The sequence below is a fragment of the Asparagus officinalis genome, chromosome 6 (assembly GCF_001876935.1).
Source record: "Asparagus officinalis chromosome 6, Aspof.V1, whole genome shotgun sequence".
NCBI classification, from domain to species: domain Eukaryota; kingdom Viridiplantae; phylum Streptophyta; class Magnoliopsida; order Asparagales; family Asparagaceae; genus Asparagus; species Asparagus officinalis.
Window position 1 is genome coordinate 1531338 of NC_033799.1, and position 19690 is coordinate 1551027.

Sequence of the window (19690 nt, forward strand, 5' to 3'; positions counted from 1 at the left end):
GCCCCCCGCCGCCGTCAACTCCGCCGTAAGAATTCTTTTCCTTTTGCTTCATTTTCTTCTGGCCCCGTCTTTGTTTTTCTTTTTTTAATACTATTTTTAAGCGTTAATGTCGTATGCTAAGCATCACCGTACGCAGATCAATGCGCGTTCGACGTGCGATGCCCGTGCGGTCTTTCTACCGCTAGGGAAATGGCGGAGAGGCGCAGGAGCCCCGTGATTCTCTCCTCGACCAAAGCCGTCCCTCGATTCTGTGGCTTCAGCTCATCGAAATCCGACGCAGCCGATCAAACCGTTGGTCGGGCGGAGCCCTGATTTCCTCCGACTGAAGGCTGGGATCCTTCGGTTTTCCGAGGACGAAGCCCTGGGCGCCGAGCTGGCCGATGAGGGCTCGTTTCTGGTGGGAGCTCCTGCCTCAGTGCTGAAAAGACTGGCGATAGTTTCTGGTTCACTGGTTGGTAATCTTTACTTTCGCAAGAGTAGGAGAACAATCTGCTGCGTAGGATTTATGCTTGTTTGCTTCAATCATGTTTTTGTGATTCTGTGATTATTTCCAGGTTCTCGTGAAGAATGCGGGGACGAATGTGGGCAGGATCGTTAAGGCCATAGTTCTTGACCGTCCAGCTCCCGGGGTAAGAGAACCTGAACGCACCAGTGAGACGAGCTCTCATTACGTAATGGACACATTTCCTTTGTTTACCTATCCTTCACGCGATCAAATAGTCTCAGACCAAGAAATTGTCTACGTGACCCCGCTTCTAGCGTTTAACCTTGGCTTGCACGTGTCTAGCCTGAATATCCTTCTGCGAGGAGGTCAAGAATCTTTAAAGTCATTATTTGAAGTTAAAGGGAGTGATACGGACGAGAAGGCTGTAAACCTCCCTCGAGTATATCTAGAACTTGCATCGTGGCCCCACTTGCCTAAATATGCATCCCACTTGAGGATTTCTTTCGTAAAGATACCCGAGTGTGGTGTGCTTGGATCGCTGAAAGGAGCTTCAAAATCTGAAGAAGATGACCGCCAATCTATGATTGATTTTGCTCTGAACGAGTACTTTAGAGTGGATAGGTTCTTGGCAAGGGGCGATGTTTTCCGTATTCGTGTAAATTGGAACTGTGGATCGGAGATGTGCATCGCTTGCAGTTCGGAGAGATCTTTGGGTAATATAATCTACTTCAAGGTACCTCTTCTGCTATTTCTGTCACATCAAAAGGTCCATGAATGTTTCAAGATGGTCTTATAAGTGGAAAGCATTCTCATTACTAGGTTACAGCTATGGAGCCATTAAATGAACCGATTCTTCGCATTAATTGCAATCAAACAGCTCTTGTTCTTGGAGGAAGTGTGGCTTCTGCTGTTCCTCCGGATCTATTTGTCAATACATTCCATGAGTCCATGCCCTTGCAAGCTGATACAGTAAGAAAACTGGCATCCATCCTTGCGCCTACATTATGCCCAACATCTTTATCGTCAAGGTTCAGAGTAGCTGTGTTCTTATACGGCCCGTCAGGTGCTTTGACAATATCCATTTTAAGCTTGCAGAATCTCAATTTAATACATGACTTTGTTAGTCTTAAGTATGCTCGGCCGATGCATTTGCAGGATGTGGCAAACGCACTGTTGTTAGGCGTGTTGCTAATCGTTTAGGCCTACATATTGTGGAATTTAGCTGTCATGATCTCATGTCATCCTCAGAGAGGAAGGCATCTGTTGCACTTGCAAATACTTTCAAAGCTGCTCACAGGTAATGTTGTATATCTCTTTTGCATGTAAGTTTCTACTTTCTTGTCTGTCACATCAATCTTCTTTGGTGATGGATATTCCTTTTGTTTGCATATCTTGTGCTAAGGTTAATGAATCAACAGATATGCACCTTGTATACTTCTACTTCGCCATTTTGATGTGTTCGGGAATTTATCTTCAAATGAAGGTTCAACATTTGATCAAGTTGGCATTATCTCTGAAGTTGCGTCTATTATTAGAGAGTTTACTGAACCATTTTCTGAAGATGAAGAGTCGTATTCAAGACCACCAGCTAATCATGGTCTTGTAAGATGCCCCTACAAAATCTTCGTCGATCCATACTTTTCTTAGGTTATTGGAATTAGGTGCAGACATTTTTTTATTTGGAAATCAATTTAATCCAGAATCTTATGATGACATTTCTTGTGGCTCAGTATCTAGTTGAAGCTGAAAGAGTAAGTAAGCATCCTGTGTTGCTCGTTGCAGCTGCAGATAGTTCTGAAGGTTTGCAACCACCCGTCAGACGTTGCTTCAGCCATGAAATTGCCATGGGTCCTTTGACAGAGGCTCAACGAGCTGATATGCTATCCTCTTCTCTTGAGGGTGTCTCAAAGCTCCATCATGAGGTGTGTGATTTTTCACTTCCTCGTCTTGAGGCTTACAGTCCCCATATAGGTAACATGGTTCATGTATGCAGAACATCAAAGACGACTTAATTAAAGAGGTTATTGGGCAGACATCCGGTTTTATGCCTAGGGATATAAATGGTTTGGTGGCTGATGCTAGTGCCAATTTTGTACATCGAATCCTCAATGACAAAGATAATAATGGATCTAGAGAGTCTGGTGAGAAAACTATTTCCAAAGTGATGTCAGCTCAGGATGAGAAAAGTTCTCATAGAAATGATACAAAACACCTGGAGAAGGATGATTTTTCCAAAGCTTTGGAGAGATCAAAGAAAAGGAATGCTTCTGCTTTGGGTACCCCAAAAGTGAGTTCATTTAGCTAAGATGACATAATGGTTTTTTGACATATTATTCTCAAAGAAAAAGTTGGAGTCGGCAAATAATTCTTGGTTACTTTTCAGTACAGTCTACAGTCCATTGAAGTTTAATGTTAGTGTAGTGCTTTATAAATGAACATAATTTTCTGTGTGTAGCAGGGGTTCTGACTTTGAAATTCTGTTCTTTAGGTGCCCAATGTAAAATGGGAAGATGTAGGAGGGCTTGAGGAAGTGAAGAAGTCAATCCTAGATACTGTTCAGGTAATTATCTGTATCACTGCATTTTGTGCAAGCCAGTGATCTTTGTGTTGTCCTGAATTTCATTGTCTTTATTTTAGATATGAGAATTTGGATTTTTCCGATGTTAATGGTTAGTTACCATTGTTCATGTTAAAACATCATTCAATGTACATTTTGTTCAGTTTACAAGAAATAAAATAACATTAATCTCCAGTCAATGTTAGCATTCATATCCATATCTGAAAAATAAAACAACCACAAGTAGAGTATGACATACCTACTAGCAGCTTTTGTCACGCCCCGGGCCCATGGGCCCGTTGGCGCGTGCAAGCCGCGGGTCAAGCCGCGGGTCCACCAAGAGCAACTCATGGGTTAGCTAAATCCACCATCAAAATGCTAGCACTAGTTGTTCTTGGGCCTTGAGCTTTTCTCTATTTAAACCACTAACATTTCTTCACACTAGTCCATGTGAGACTAAAGTGAGGGTGTCACACTCACTTCATTTTACAAAGATGACGTCCTCGTTGTCACGACATGACAATTGGTATATCCCAGTGTTACTGCCAAGCGATATGGAATCTAGAGGTGACTCCTGCGGGCTCTAGAGGTGGCTCCCATAGTATCCATGCGGTGTAGCACTTAGCTCGTATAACACTTAGCTCCACGCTTCTGACTGACAACTGTTCTGATACCATTTATAACGCTCTGGGCTCACGGGCCCATTGGTCCGTGCAAGCTGTGAGTCCATCGAGAGAAACTCGTGGGTTAGCTAAATCCACCGTAAAAATACTAGCACTAGTTGTTCTTGGTCCTTGGGTTTTTCTCTATTTAAACCACTAATATTTCTTCACATTAGTTCATGTGTGACTAAAGTGGGGGTGTCACAGCTTTATACCTTTATTACAGAATGGTACTTACAGACCTGAAAGTTTGAGTTTCGACTGGCATGTGTTGCTGGTAAATGTGCATCTCATTATGTTCTAGTGCATTATGGAGGCAGGGGTGCTTGTTTGAATATTGATGTTTATTTCATCTTGCATCGACGCATGAAAAGGTGCACATGATGAGAAAATCTATAAGTGGGAGTTATGATGGGCATCTCTTATGTTATGTTATAATAGATATACATCATTTGCTCTATCAGACAATCGATGTAATGTGCTTGTCAGTTGTCTCAAATATATAATGGACCTGATACTTTTTTGTTGTTTACTTGTTTTAATGGCATATATTTATATCGGGTTCAGAATACCATGAGTTTTAGCTGTATTTGACTTGCAAGTCTGGCTTGGCTTTAGTACCTATCTACAATTGGTGCATCTTATTTCTGTTGTTTCCATGCAGTTACCTCTCCTACATAAGGATTTATTTTCATCCGGATTACGCAAGAGGTCAGGTGTGCTTTTGTATGGTCCTCCAGGGACAGGGAAGGTCAGTTTACTTGATAAGCGCATACATTTGGTTTTTATTAGATGCTGATACATTTTACTTTTATATTGAGGGTGTTTGGGGAAGCTTAATTTTTCTCCAAATAGGTTTTAAGCTGGCTTTTCCATATCTACATTAGTTATACATAACAACCATGCATATATGTTTTGTCTCCGCAAATTTTTGTTGCCAATGACATAACAGAATATTTTGACTTATGACTTATCACATTGTATAGAGCGCTATTAATTTTTGTTGCAATAGCGGCAAACAACATGATTTAGCGCTTAATAGCGCTATTAACTTTTTAAACGAGTACAGTTTTTTGTACCCGAATCCAACCCAAACTCGATCCTTAAAAAATAATTCCCTACTTCATCCCCCCCTCCTCCCTCCCTCTCCCTTCTCCGATTCCAAGCAAAATACGAGGGAAAGAAAAGAAAAGAAAACCTTAAATCGTCGATGCGTTGCTTCTTCCACTTCCTCCTTTCACAGTCCACCCAAGGGCAACCCTCCTCATCACACTTGACTGCAACAAATACAACAACCCTACCTTTCCCTCTCAGACTATTACACCTTGTTTAACTTCAAATTTGAGCTCAACTCCTCCCTCTGTTGTCGCATCTACCCCTCCCTCTCAGGCTGCCTCTCCTGCTTCTTTGCTACCTCCGCTAACTCAAAGCTTACCGAGTTCCTTATCGAACTTCAAAACTCCACTAGTCCTCTTCATTTTTATGTGAAGTTTCAAATAGTTAGTACTTAATTATGGTGCTAGTAACCAATGTTTCTATTGTCGAGAATTTTTCTATTAGAAGAACTTGAAAATTGAAAGAGTGAGACAAATAATAGTTTTTTTGATAAACTTGTATGTCTTTTCATTTTGTATAGTATTTTGTTAATATTATGTGATTATTATGTCTGTTTCATGTTTAAGATCTCTGTAAATCACTAAATATGCATTTATGGGATCTCTAAATTTTTCTTGATTTTTTATTTTTTTGAATATTTATACATATTTAAACTGTTGACTTTGCGTTTTTTCCCGCTTAATCCCCAAAGAGGCTTTGTGGTGCCTCACCACTATGCGACACTATCCACTTTCCACAACTTTGGACAACTTTGGGAGTCGGATCCTAGCTCAAAATAGTGTTAAATGCTTAATTGGTTCCCCATATGTTATTGAGTTTATGAATTTTGAAGTGCGCATATTTATTTTCCTGAGCTAAGAATGAAAGTTGACAATTGTGGGTTATAACCCATGAAGTCGTGATTTATATAAAAGAAAGTTTAATTGCCATTTGGTTGAAACTAATAAAAATAAACTAAAATCGTGAGTTATACCATGAAAACCGTGATTTGTGATGTATAATTACTTTCCATTAGGAAGAATTACACAAACAAAAATTTCCGAAAGAATAAGTAATCACCCGCTAAAATTGCGAATTTTGAACTAGTAATAATTAATTGACATCGGGTCGAATGAATGATGATGGGTAAAAATTGTGGGCAAGCCCTTAAAAATTGTAAATATTGAAGTGCTCACAATTAATTGCTAAATGGTCGTAATGAAACAAATGGACAAAAATCATGGACTATAGGATGTGAAAAACACAAATTTTGAAGTAGCATATTTATTCTCCATTGGGCCGAAGAACGAAAATTGACAAATTATGGGGTTATAACCCATGAAAATCATTACTTTTTATGAAAAAAGTTTAGTTCCTATTTGGTCAAAACTAATGATAATAATCTAAAATCATGGGTTAGTCTCAGAAAACTGTGAATTTTGAAGTACGTATAGTTACTTTATATTCGAAGGAAACAAACAAAAATTGTCAAAGCCATGAGTTATAACCCACCAAAATCATGAATTTTGAAGTAGCCATAGTTAACTATCATTGGCTCGAATGAGTTATAATGAACAAATGGGTTAGCCTGTGAAAATTGAGAAGATTGAAGTTTACACGGTTAGTTGCGAAAGATCGAAATGAACAAAATGGACAAAAATCCTGGACTATAGCCAATGAAAATAACAAAATTTTTAAGTACACATATTTGTCTTCCAATTTGTTGAAGAACAAATATTGACAATATTGTGGGTTATCGCTCATGAAAATCGTCATTTTTTTATGAAAGAAGATTTAGCTGCTAATTGGTATGGACTTTAGCCCATGAACAAAGTAACGAATCTTGAACTACACATTTATTTTCGATTGGGTAGAAGAACAAAATTTGTTAATATTGTGGGTTTATAGCCCATAAAAATTTAATTGCCTTTTGGTCGAAACTAATGAAAATAAACTAAAATCGTGAGTTATAGCCCATGAAGATCGTGAGTTTTAAAGTGCATATAATTACTTGACCTTAGGACGAAAACAAAAGGTTGAGAAAATTGGGCGATATAAAAAATCTTAAAAATTTAAACTAGTGATTATCAATTTTCCTTGGATCGACTGAATAATAATGGAGAAAAATCACGGTTCATAACCATGAAGATCGTGAACATTGAAGTTAGCATAGTTAATTGCTAAAGGGTCAAAACTAACAAAATGGATAAAAATCATGTAACGTAGCTCACGAAAATTAGGATGTTTGAAGTACATATATTATCCATTGGGTTGAAGGAGGAAAATTGACAAAAAATGTGGGTTATAAGCCATGGAAATCATGATTTTTTAAGAAACTTATATTTCATTAGGTCAAAATGAATGAAACTTGACAAAAATTGTAGGTACCCCATGAAAATCGCAAATACTGGCATCATACAATTAATTACTAAATGGTCGACATGAAAAAAAAAGATAAAAACATAATGAGCTATATCCCTTGAAAATTATGAATTTTGAAGGAGTCATATTTATTTTCCCTTGACCATGAATATCGCGATTCTTGATGAAAGAAATTTCAAGCATAGGTCGAACTAATGAAAATAGACTAAAATCGTTGGATTATAACAAATAAAAATCACTAATTTCGAAGTATGTATAATTACTAACATGGAAAAAAATTTGCCGAGATCGTGGGTGATAACCTACCAAATTATGGATTTTAAAATGTTTATAATTAATTGCCATTTGGTGGAATGAACATAATTGACAAAAATAGTGGATTATAGCCCATGAAAATCATGAATTTTGAAGTTCGCACAACTAATTGCTAAATGGTTGAAATGAACAAAATGAACAAAATCATAAACTATAACTCATGAACATAACGAATACATATTTATTTTCCAAGTGATCGAAGAAGAACTTGTCAAAATTGTGGGTTACAACACATGAAAATTATGATTTTTTATAAAAAAAAATTAATTGGCATATGGTTGAAACTAACAAAATTTATCTAAAATCGTGGACACCATGAAAACCGCTAATATTGAAGTGCGTATAGCTACTTGCCATTAGGATGAAAAGGAAAAATTACCAAATCATGTGTTTTTGTTTTTGTTTTGTTTTGTTTTGGCTTTTTTTTTGCATGAAAAGATAGGTCTATTTCGTAACAAAACAAGTTAAGTACAAACTCCAATAACAAAGAAACAAATCTCTCAAAAACAATGGCTAGTGGGTTTAACAGAACCCAACACACCTCCCTATTCATCTATACACTCTGCCACAGCACTCTTTTATGTGAAGCTACATCAAAACTCCATCATGTATGACAAATTTGTACAGGGTCACCTAATTGGATACCCAATTATGCATATCTACATCCAAAACCAACAGTAGAAATTGAAGTCTAAAAAATTTAAAACTTCATCACTTATTTTCTACAGCTATAAATGAAGGATAAATGCAAAATTTGCGACACCATTCCTTATTAAAATGAGTACCTCTCGTCTTTCTGATTTGCTCATTTAAATTTTAATGGAGAACCTAATACGCGACATAATCTCCTCACAGAAGGCTTGATCCTTCTAAACACCAAGTTGTTTCTAGCTTGCCAAACATCATATAGAGAAGCTGCAAGAGCAGATATGTGAATTTTTGCAATACCCAATTCCCCCACCTTCTAATTATTTAAGGATAAACAAACTCCATGAACAAGGAGCAGGGGGAGAACTTTGAAGAAAGCTGGAAACAGATTCCTTATTTTGTCTATTGAAAGCACAATTAAAGAAAAGATCTCCAGTGTCCTCTTCATCCGGTTCACAGAGAGGACAACTTGGATTAACATGAAGACTTCTTAATAAGATAAGCTTCCGTTAGAAGCTTGTTATGACAAGCCAACCAAAAGATGAAAGAATGACAAGGTAAGTTCATACCAGTCCAAACCAATTTCCTTTATGGTACTTTTTGCGATGAAACCACATAGCCAAGTATGCACCTTTAGCACTAAAAGATGGATTATGACCAATCCACTTGAGCTTCTCATCAACAATATCCACTGCATTATCAATTTTCATTCTCAACTTTAGAATTTTATTTAACCCCCAAGATAGATTGAGAGGCTCTAATAAGTAGGCTCCATATATTATCATGCTTAATATGCATCTTATGTATCCATTTCACCCACAAGCTATCAGTTTTAAAAGCAATTGCCTAATGCCTATTACTGCTTCGGCATCATTGCATTGTTAGTGCAAATAATATCATGAAAACCAAGCCCTCTTTGATCTTTAGCAAAACACATTACTTTCCAAGCAACCAAAGGCAATTTAGGCCTATTGTCATTACTCCATGCAAAATCTCTACAATATCTTCTCAAGCGCTTTGAGTACTTTCGTGATGATAAAACCTCAGAAATTGTGAAAGCTTAATGAAACTAATCTACTCAACACCAGTGTTATCAAAGCACGCCTCATGTGCCTTGTGATGCGAGGTAGTGGCGAAGTGCCCCACATCTGGTGTGGCAGTGCCCTTTTGTGTCTCGCAAGCAAGTCCATACAAGACATAGCCTAGTGTTTTTTTTGTTCTTTAATATTAACCGAGTTTTTAATCTTTATACCCGATAACTGGTATCCTAAAATCAAAATAAACACATCAGGCATTTTTTAATTCTGATTTTAACCTTTACACCTGATAAGCAAGTGCATAGAAGACATATCCTCGGGTATTTTGTGATATTAGTCTAGAATTGACTTTTTATTCGGAAAATTATGAACTTTGCTGCTATGTTGGATGTGCCAGGCTGTTAGCATTAGAATTAAGACCTCATTTTTGTGATTTGGCAGTAGATATTATTCGTCTTTACATATTTTTACATAAAAATACATGAACATGTACTTTCATGGTTGATTAACTATCCTTAAAAATTGTGTGCAACGTGCATCTCGCTTCACTCGAGCGCGTGCGTCACATTGCACCTTGCACATTGCGTTAAAGGGCTTTGTGCCCGACATTGCACCTTGGTCATTGATAACATAGTCTACATGTTTTGACATCTCAAATAAGCTAGCATTTTAAAGTCCCGTTTAAAAAAGTTGGGGAACCCTAATTTTTGAGAAACTAGCTTATAAGCTCATCTATATATGGTAGGTTTGACCAAGCAAATGACTTTTCCATCATATAAGTTTATAAGAATTTTGCCATCAAAGCCAAAAGCCACCAAAAGTTGCATATTAGCTTATAAGCTTCAAAAATAAGCCCTCCCAAACAAACTCATTATATTGAGCTCCCAGATATTTACTTGACTGAATTCCATTTTTTCCCCAAAATCTTAGACATTGTTGGCAAAAGCTGTTGCGACGGAATGTTCCTTAAATTTTCTCAGTGTGAAGGGACCTGAATTGATTAACATGTATATTGGAGAGTCAGAGAAGAATGTTCGGGATATCTTCCAGAAGGTATGTATTTCCATGAAACTGAGTGGGCACTTGCAATGTCACTATTTCAACAGATTATATTTAATATTTCTTTTTGAAGGCAAGATCAGCACGCCCATGTGTAATTTTCTTTGATGAGCTTGATTCACTTGCACCTGCTAGAGGAGCTTCCGGTGATTCAGGTGGTGTCATGGACAGAGTTGTTTCTCAGGTGAGCTTTGTGAAAAGTATTTTTCTGTATTGACGATAATATTCTGAATGTATCTCTCACACTTTGTGTTTATTATTTTTAGATGCTTGCGGAAATTGATGGCCTAAGTGAATCTAGTCAGGTCCTTTTCATGATTCAGCATTTTCTTCCCATTTCATTTCTCAGAAAGTATTGTGTTAATATCTTTTTATCCTTCATTTTGCTCTATTTCCCAGGATCTTTTTATTATAGGTGCGAGCAATAGACCCGATCTTATTGATCCAGCACTTCTTCGCCCTGGCAGGTTTGATAAGCTTTTATATGTTGGTGTAAACACAGATGCATCTTATAGGGAAAGGTTAGTTTCTGTTGCAAACTTCTAGTGGTTAATTTGGATTATGTACCCTTTTTTAGTGTTTCATCCCTGTGCAGGGTTCTTGCTGCCCTCACAAGAAAATTCAAACTTCACGAAAATGTTTCTCTACTCTCAATAGCTAAGAAATGCCCCCCAAATTTTACCGGTGCCGACATGTATGCTTTATGTGCAGATGCTTGGTTTCATGCTGCAAAGCGCAAGGTGACTTCTTCTTATCTATGTTCTGCAGAGGGACAAATTCAATATTTTATTTTCTATTTTTTGATTGCTATGACAGAAATCTAATCTTTCCAAACATTATCCTTAAAATGCTAGTTCTTGATTTCTTTAAAGGACAATATTTGAGCTGTTTTAATGAATATTGAAAGCATCTGAAATATCGATATCTGTATTAGGTGAGTCAGGCAGTCTTTGTTCCGGTTGGTTTAACCAAACCATTGTGGCATAGAACCCGGTTCGTTCTAGTTCATGGGACGGAAAGGGGAGTGTGGTGCGTCCCTCATTAGGAATTGGATTCGAGAAGTGTAGGCTTATGTGGTACGCCATGGAACATGGAACGTTTTAGGTTTGGTTCTTAAATGTAGGTAAGAGTCAAATTTAAGAAATATGCTAGTTGATATCAATAATGGTAAAAAGTACGGGGAGAGTCACATTGCAATCAAGGTATTGCATGCTTTATTTGCGTAACTTCTCACAATTTTTTGTTGTTTATTCTTTTGAAAAGGAGTTATTTTTTCAAAAATTTAACTGATTTGCATTCCAAATCGGGCACCCAAGTTGGTGAATCGGATGGGTGGAGTTGGTGAATCCATTCGGAAACACCGCGAATATGGGATGATTGAGCCCAGGTCATGGTACGCTATAGTGTCACACGTTCCTGATTTCTATGAATTAACCAGTTAAAGAACAGCTCTAGTAATTTTCTATTTAGGTGGGTGTAGTAGTTTTTAGATTGATCGGCCATTTATGCATTCTCCACTTATTATTTGAACCAAAATGAAATAACCAAAATTGTATGGGCAATGAAACAATGTTGTCCTGGTAAGTTTGGGTAAGTTTGTCTCGTTTTTGTGCGAAAAAACCTTACCCTGTGGTTTAACTTGAGTAGCCTTACTCTTGAAAGAACAGGGAATGATCAAACTGGGGACTAACCAAAGTAACCGGATTTCAGCTAAACCTGGTTACCCTAAATTTAACTTTTTGGTTGGAAGCAAATTAATCCAGCTTCAATTCCATTACCAAGTGGACCCTACTCTTTGGAGTTAGAATTATCTTAGATCTCCCATAAGCTCTCAATACCAATAACTAACTGGTAATCAAAGGACATATACTTGATATTCTATTACCTCCTCCTTGCATTAATACCTATACAAGAACAAAACCTTAATTTATGGACTTGTTTCATTGTTTCTCTAAATACCTAAGTTTATTCTTTCCTTTTGCAGGTTTCATACAACCATACAGATACTTCTGCTGATGAAGGAACAGATTCTGTTATAGTTGAAATGGATGATTTTATCAAGGTTTGTTGCTGTTCCAATTTATTTCAGCTGATAGTATTACGAAAGCTGGTTGCTTCTATGCATTTACATCTTTTAGTTGATTTGACAGGTCCTAGGGGAGATATCCCCATCTCTGTCGCTGGCTGAACTGAACAAGTATCAACAATTACGGAATCAGTTCGAAGGAGCTTCGAACTAAAGAACTCAGCAGCAGTTAATCATCATCATCATGCTTTCATCCAAATGGTACCACTTCATCCCAATTCTCAAACATTTAGACTGTTCAAATCTGGATGGTTTTTGTTTTCCTTTTGTTCAGTGAAATTAGTAAATTTCAGTTGTTGATGTTTAGAAGTAAGACTTACAAAATAAGATCAATGCCACAATGGAAGTGAATAAAATATGATTGTATAATGTTGTGAAAATGATGAGATTCCAAATATAGAAACTTGAATCGCTGATCTATTACCACGGACAAAATGATAAAATATGGTTCTTTTACCATCTAGTACCTCTCTTATTTCCATTTAATTTATTCCTTTCTTGACGCCTGCAGGTCAAATTTACAACTTTGATATCATCCTTATTTTCTGATATATGGAGCGCATGCTGCAACATCTGGAGCACATGCTGCAGTATCATCCTTATATCTGATAAAAATGCAAGTTACCTGTAAATAGAGGAGACTGAATTATATTGTTCATTCTTATTATAGCGTGCCTGTATGCATTTGACATTTATATCCATTTACCCCACGCTCTCACTTGATCTAAATTAAACCGTGCTTTGTGCCAGAAAATGTGAAGCAAGCGATTGTTGAAAATGGTACGTTTGCTATTTGTTTTTTGCCTTCGGTGATTCTCTTGGTAATCCAATACGGTTGCGTTCATCTCAGTGGTTTCCCCCATTATTGCAACAGCACTCAAGGATTTCTATAGGATTGTGATGTGTTACGAAAATGCACAGTCTTGACCAGTAAATTCCTATAACAGTCCAGTGGTCATCTTCAATTTGGCCATCTCAATTTTGTCTTAAAATAGGAGTCCGCTAGGCATGTATTCTTCTTCGTTACCTTATTTTTCCTTGATGAAAGTGTATAGTTACGTCTGGACGCCTCTCTTTCTCATGTATCGTCAACATCGTGACAATGATTTCTCGCATATTGACGTCGTCACCTGAAAATAGACATGAGGTTGATAGATCTGCTGTAAAAATTTCAAATGTTGCTTCCTTGAGATGAAAGTTTTGGCTGACCCTAATCCGAATCTGGAAAGGTCAGTATGTTGGTTTTCTTGTGTTAGGTTTTTATTATACTATACCGTGACATCTCCAGGTTTTCTCTGGGTTGAAATTTGCTGTTTGGTGTGGAAGGAAGCAGTCTCATTTGGGGAATTAGTCAATAGGGTTAGCAAATATTACCTCTAAACCCCAATCTTCAATCATAACAGACCCAGTCTTCACACGTGATGGACAATGAGCAAGGATGAGATTACTACGTGAACAAAAATTACAGAATATTTTAGGGCTCCGTTTGGTTGTAATTTATGGGGGGCGAGGACGACGAGTCAAGTATACATGTTTTCTTGTGATTGGCGAACGGAAAAAAGATGAAGAAACTCAACATAGTTTGCGATCTCGCTTACTGTTAAAATGGGGAGTCTTAGAACTTGAACTCCTCAAACTTGGGATGTCTTCAGGTAGAGTAGCACTCACTTCATTCCTGTTAAAAGCGTTGCTATACTTATAGCAGTTGTGTAAATTATTAAAAACTGTGAGCTGTTATGTTGAGCTCTTGAAGATGATCAAGTACACTGGAAAGTGAAGATTTAATGTTGTCATAACTTGCAACAGTTCAAGATTCAGGTACTCTCCCCTCTCCTTTTCGCACAAAATATATATGGATGGACGAGGAGGGATTAATAAAATCAGGATTCATTCAAGAAGAAGAAAATAGATAGACATGATTTTGCGAGGTTGTAGAGAACAAAACGACCAAGTTTATGTTAGCACGAAGACAGACTTAGCTTATATATATGATTAGAGTAAAAATAAACGGCATTACTGAACTAACATCTATATTAATCCTTTTTCTCAGCTGAAGCTACACTTCAAATCTAAAAACCTGACGCATTGCTTACAACCCCCTGCCTCATATCAGAAGCACATATCAATCTTGGAGTTGAATAGACGCTGCTAAAGATCATATAGACGATCGATGAAGATTTTCTGCAAATTACCCCTCAAAAAAAAATTAAAAATTTACATTAATCTTTTAGTCATCTAGACTTAGACTTGGAGATGACACTAACCACCCTCCTAAAATGATCAACATCACAAGTAACCCTCAGAACTCCACCCCTCGAGCTATCTCCGAGCTCATCGGCAGCCATCTCCAACAAAGCCACCATGCTCGGATCATTGAAGAACTTGACGTTGACGGCGAACCTCTCCACCTCCTCTCCCCTCCCCACGAGCACCGGCACGTGCCCTTTCCGTGCTCTCCCCTGAGATTCATCCTCAACCAATCTGTGGTAGCTCATCAGTGATCTCTGCCTCTCCTTCCCCTTGCTCCCCATTAATGCTGAACGTACTAGCTCTTAATTAGCTAGCTAATTTCTAAGGGATAAATAAATATTTTGGTGCTTAGTTATACCTTATATTTATACAAGGGAGCTGGGGGTTGTTTTGGTTGATTGAATGTTGAGTGACTGTTTTATCGGTCGTAAAGCCTTGCCTCGGTAGCGACTTTGACCAAATATGAGGTTGGCTGTTCTTTTCATTTGTATATAAGATGGCCGTTTGGTTTGAAAAAAATAGGAGGGAACAAACTAAGTAGTATAAGGTGTGCTAAGGGTATGTTGTTCCTGCGGAGTTGATTAATGGCTTGGGCAACGAGATTTCAGGGTTTTGATCTTTAAAGTAAGGAAAAATTTGTAAAATAGACCTCAGGCCAAAAAGAGGTCGATTTTGCTAAACAGACCATTCGAAACATACGAGACTATTAGTCCCGTATGATTTAATCCCCCATTAAATCATACGGGACTACTAGTACCGTATGTTTCGAATGGTCTGTTTTGCAAAATCGACCTCTTTTTGGCATGTTCGAGATTTCAGGGTTTTGATCTTTAAAGTAAGGAAAAATTTGTAAAATAGACCTCAGGCCAAAAAGAGGTTTAGTTTGCTAAATATTTAGCAAAACGGTCTATTTTGCTAAATATTTAGCAAAATAAGTCTATTTTGCAAATTTCTTCTTAAAGTAATCTATATGATAAGTGATTATTGAAGTCCTTTCCGATACTATGTCGAAAATTTGAAGTTGCGATGAATGTTGAATATTTGTTCTTTTCAATGTCGAAATTAATTGTTTCGCAGAATATATTTTCAAATATGCTTTAAATATGTGACACGTGAGATTTAAATCCGGATTTTTTTTTTGGGTACCATTTTGAAGTTTTTTCTGCTTCACCGGAAGTGTGAAGTCTTCATAAGGATTGAGAGGGATGTTTTCCTACTCGAACATAGATATTCATTTCGTGATAATTAAGAGCATGCAAGATGGAACGAGCTAAATTCAAATCATTTCTCGTAGGAGTGAGCATAATTTTTAATAAAAGTATTAACGCGCATTCATCATAAAGAGTATTCGGGTATGCGGCCGCTTGAAGTTGGATCCGATAGTAACGACACTCGCCCGGTAAATTTTTGTCCCCTATCGGTTTCTTTGTGATGAGAATGAGATCGTAGGAGACTAATTAATTATATATAATTCTTTTATATTTTGCGGCTACAACTTAAATTCTTTTTCAAAGTAGTAGCATTCAACTACCGGCCTTGGGCGCGTGTTTCTATAATAATTTTATATTCTTTAATACCTCTGTACCTTGACCGTTACTATTAATTTAATTAAAAGAAACTGTTTGCTATGAATTTTTTTTTTCTTTCTAGTTTAGATTATTAATCTCTCGTGCACAAAATATCCTTATATTATTTATTGGTATATGAATCAAAAAAGTTTCCTTTATTTTGGATATAGCCACTTGTTGTTGTTGCTTTTTTTTCTTCTTCTTCTTCTTCTTCTTTTCTTTGAAAGTTGAATTATATTGAACTAAGAATCAAGAGTAATTACATCATCATGAATGTTGTGCCGAGAAGAAATATCTGGACAATTCATTTGAATTAGTTAGTTCTAACTATAAGCTATTTATTCATGCCTTGGTGTAGATATTACCAAAACATTTTGATATAAATTACCATGTAGCACAGAGAAAACTTTGTGTTCTGCTTGTGTAATTTTTGCCGTCAAGTTATTGCAACGTAAATGGGTTTAGTATTTCACTTTTGCACTAGCATGAAAATATGGGCTAAAAAAAAAGCAAACATTCCAAATGTCTAATATCAAATTACAAACTATGTTCATAACATATACGAACATGCGAAATTAATCTAAGTTTGACTGTAGCTTAACTTCATCTCAAAGCTTAAAAGAATAATATAGAGGGAGAAAATCTTTAAACAACCATGGAGTTTCCATCATAAGTTATTGTGAGCTTTATTTAAAATCTCAAACTTTTCTTTCAATATTATCCTCTTTGGAGTATTATCATTAGTAGGTAGAATATGGGTCGTAGTCCAAATATACTCGGAAGTTCTTAGCAACATCAGGTAGAAGAATTTCACATCATCAATGCTCTTCAAATTTCTCATGTGCCTTCATAATAACATTCTACTTGAATAATATAAAGTCAGTGCAACTAAACAACAAGAAACTAAACATGAACACATAGAATTGGGAGGTTAGTTAGTTAGGTGTATGTTAGCATGCGATCTGTACGCTAACTTACGCCCCTGCTGTGAAATTTTCAATGGCAAAAAAGAAGAGTAATAAAGGGAAAAATATCATCAAAATTGGTTTAGGAGCCTCTGATTCAAGCTTAGATCCCTCTGCTGATCATTTTGATACAAATTTTGTTGAAGATGATGAAGATTCCTCGTCGGAGATTATGGGGTCAACGGGTCCAAGGGGAGAAAGGAAGAAGAAGTTAATGGTGGATGTCTTGAATTCTTCTGTTCCTGTGTCTGTTCCTCTACCTGATTCTTCTCAGAGGATGGGAGTCCTTGCTCGTCGTGAGTTCTTGAGTTCTCAATCTGGCGCTAGTAGCTCTGGTAAGATTTCTTGGGCTGATGATTCTAATTTGAATCTTGTGTCATCACAACAGAATCTTCTATCAAATTTGTCTCATCAGTCTATTTCTAATTTGATGAGTAATGTTGAATCTAATCCTATGAAGTCCAATTCAGTTCTTGATCCTTTATCTAATCATAGTTCTTGACCTGGTATTTTTAGAGCTGAATCTTTGATTGATGAATTTGTTGAGAATTCTAACAAGGGTGAATCAATCCTTGAAAGCTCTGATTTTCCACCTTTACAGTCCTTGAGCTCTCATCAAGACCCTGTTCAAAACAATGCTGTTAAAAAAACTGGGTTAACTGCTTTGCTGATAATAAGAAAACTGGGAGTGTCATGGAATTAAGTTTCATTTCTTCTGAAAGCAAAGATGTTGTGTTTTTTAATGAGGATGAATGGAATGAGGGTAGTTCTATTTGGCAGTTTTCTCTTATTGGTCAAGTCTTGGGGCTCAATGTAAAGTTTAAGGCCATGGAAAACTTTATCCAGAAAGTGTGGGCTCATTAGAAAATCCCTGAAATTTGCCTTCTTAAAGCAGGTTTGTTTAGTGGAAATTTGCAGTAAAAAGACAATGAAAGAAAAATTTGACTTGTATTCTCTCAAAATCAATTACAATTTGGATTCCGATTACAAAAGAGAGGAGAATGAATTTGATTCTCCCCTTTGTTTAATTCTGGGTTCTTCACGGTGGCGATGAGATGCCTCCCTCGAATGCTCGCGTCGAGTTTGCTCTCCGTTGACGATCCGAACGTCTTGATTCACTGAGCTCCTTCAAGTCGCTGATCTCCAAAGCTCTCTGTTGCTGTGGAAAGCTCAAAGATGCCTGCTCTAGGATCCCCAAAAAAGTCAGCCAAAAAAAGAGCCCTTGAACTCAGTTGAGTTTCTGATATTTATAGGGGATTACGGGTGGTAACTGCCCCCTTAATCCACTCTTAAGTGGGGCGAAAATCCCTCAAATCGTGGGATAAACGGTTTTGAAACTGTTCTGTTAGTGTTTTGAACGAGTCAAAACGCTGAAAACAGCGTTCTGGGCCTTAACTCTGCGTCTTATTGATGAGACGCAGAGTTGGGCGCTTGTTGGGAGTTGAAAACGCAAGGGCCGCTTGCGTTCGGACCTTAACTCTGCGTCTTAAAGATGAGACGCAAAGTTGGGCGCTCGCTGGGAGTCGAAACGCATAGGCCGCATGCGTTTTAGAGATGAACTCTGCGTTTTAGGCTAAAAACGCAGAGTTGGGCCTGTTTAAAGGCTGAAAACGCACAGTTGTGCTGTTTTAGCGATTAACTCTGCGCTTTGATGTTGAAAACGCACAGGCTGAAAACGCACAGTTGAGGCTGAAAACGCACAGCTGAGGCTGAAAACGCACAGCTGGTCCTGTAAACGCACAGTTGGCCTGTTTCAGGCTAAAAACGCACAGTTGTGCTGTTTTAAAGATTAACTCTGCGTTTCTAGATTGAAAACGCAGAGTTGAGCCTGTTTAAAGGCTGAAAACGCACAGTTGTGCTGTTTTAGCGATTAACTCTGCGTTTTGATGTTGAAAACGCAGAGTTGAGCATGTGCGCTTTGACTCTGTAATGCAGAGGCGAACCTTAGGCGAGCTTGGCGAGCTTCAGGCTAAGTCCAATGTTCTGATGAAGTCCAGTCTTGCAGACGGACTTCAGAACATAACTTGTTACGAAGAACAGGTCATAACTTTCAAACCGTACGTCGGAATTGGACGAATTACATATGAAAATCGGCTATCTCGACGAGACGGGGCCATCCGAACCCAGCCGAAGGCTTCGGTTCGCTTCCTCCGTTTCGCCAAATTCCTTACGGTTTGAGAGATATCCTGTAATCTTCGTCTTGGCTCCTTGAAAATATAAGAGTCGTCAGATTGTAACTCCCGATGTTGATTGTGAAAGCTGTTGAATTGGGGCCTTCATTAGTTGTTGTGAAGGTCGTCAGATTGTAACCTTCTATGTGAAAGTCCTCAAATTGTAGCCTTCTGGAAGTCGTCAGATTGTAACTTCCATCATCGGTGTTTGATGGGGGATCAACTATCTATTGTGATTTTTAGACAGCCTACAAGGATTATTCCTATTTAAATTTAATAACAAAGAAGATTTGAATGAGATTCTTGTTAATGGGCCGTGTTTTTTGGTTCTAGACTTCTTATGTTAAAGGTTTGGAATAATGAAGAGGATATTGAAAAGATTAGTGCATGTGTTTACCCAATGTGGATTCAACTCCCTGCATTGAGGCTCAACCTTTGGAATGCTAAATG

The 19690-nt window shown here is 37.6% G+C and overlaps 2 protein-coding genes across 2 annotated transcripts; one reads left to right on the forward strand and one right to left on the reverse strand.

Annotated features, from left to right (window-relative positions):
* LOC109844682 (peroxisome biogenesis protein 6) lies at positions 218-13088 on the forward strand (the record flags this gene model as incomplete). Its single annotated transcript, XM_020413797.1, has 17 exons — positions 218-451; positions 555-1178; positions 1265-1508; positions 1601-1742; positions 1864-2047; positions 2176-2367; positions 2439-2732; positions 2934-3005; positions 4329-4415; positions 10072-10194; positions 10274-10384; positions 10467-10505; positions 10600-10721; positions 10796-10940; positions 12185-12262; positions 12351-12487; positions 12798-13088. Coding segments are annotated over 16 exons (2781 nt in total), but the record flags the coding sequence as incomplete, so codon positions are not given.
* LOC109846413 lies at positions 14306-14859 on the reverse strand. The gene has a single exon (XM_020415652.1). The coding sequence runs from the start codon at positions 14815-14817 to the stop codon at positions 14518-14520; it is 300 nt and encodes a 99-aa protein (XP_020271241.1). The 5' UTR covers positions 14818-14859; the 3' UTR covers positions 14306-14517.

Coding starts and splice junctions, on each gene's coding strand:
- LOC109846413 (XM_020415652.1), bottom strand. CDS start 14,817: ATGGGGAGCAAGGGGAAGGAGAGGCAGAGATCACTGATGAGCTACCAC.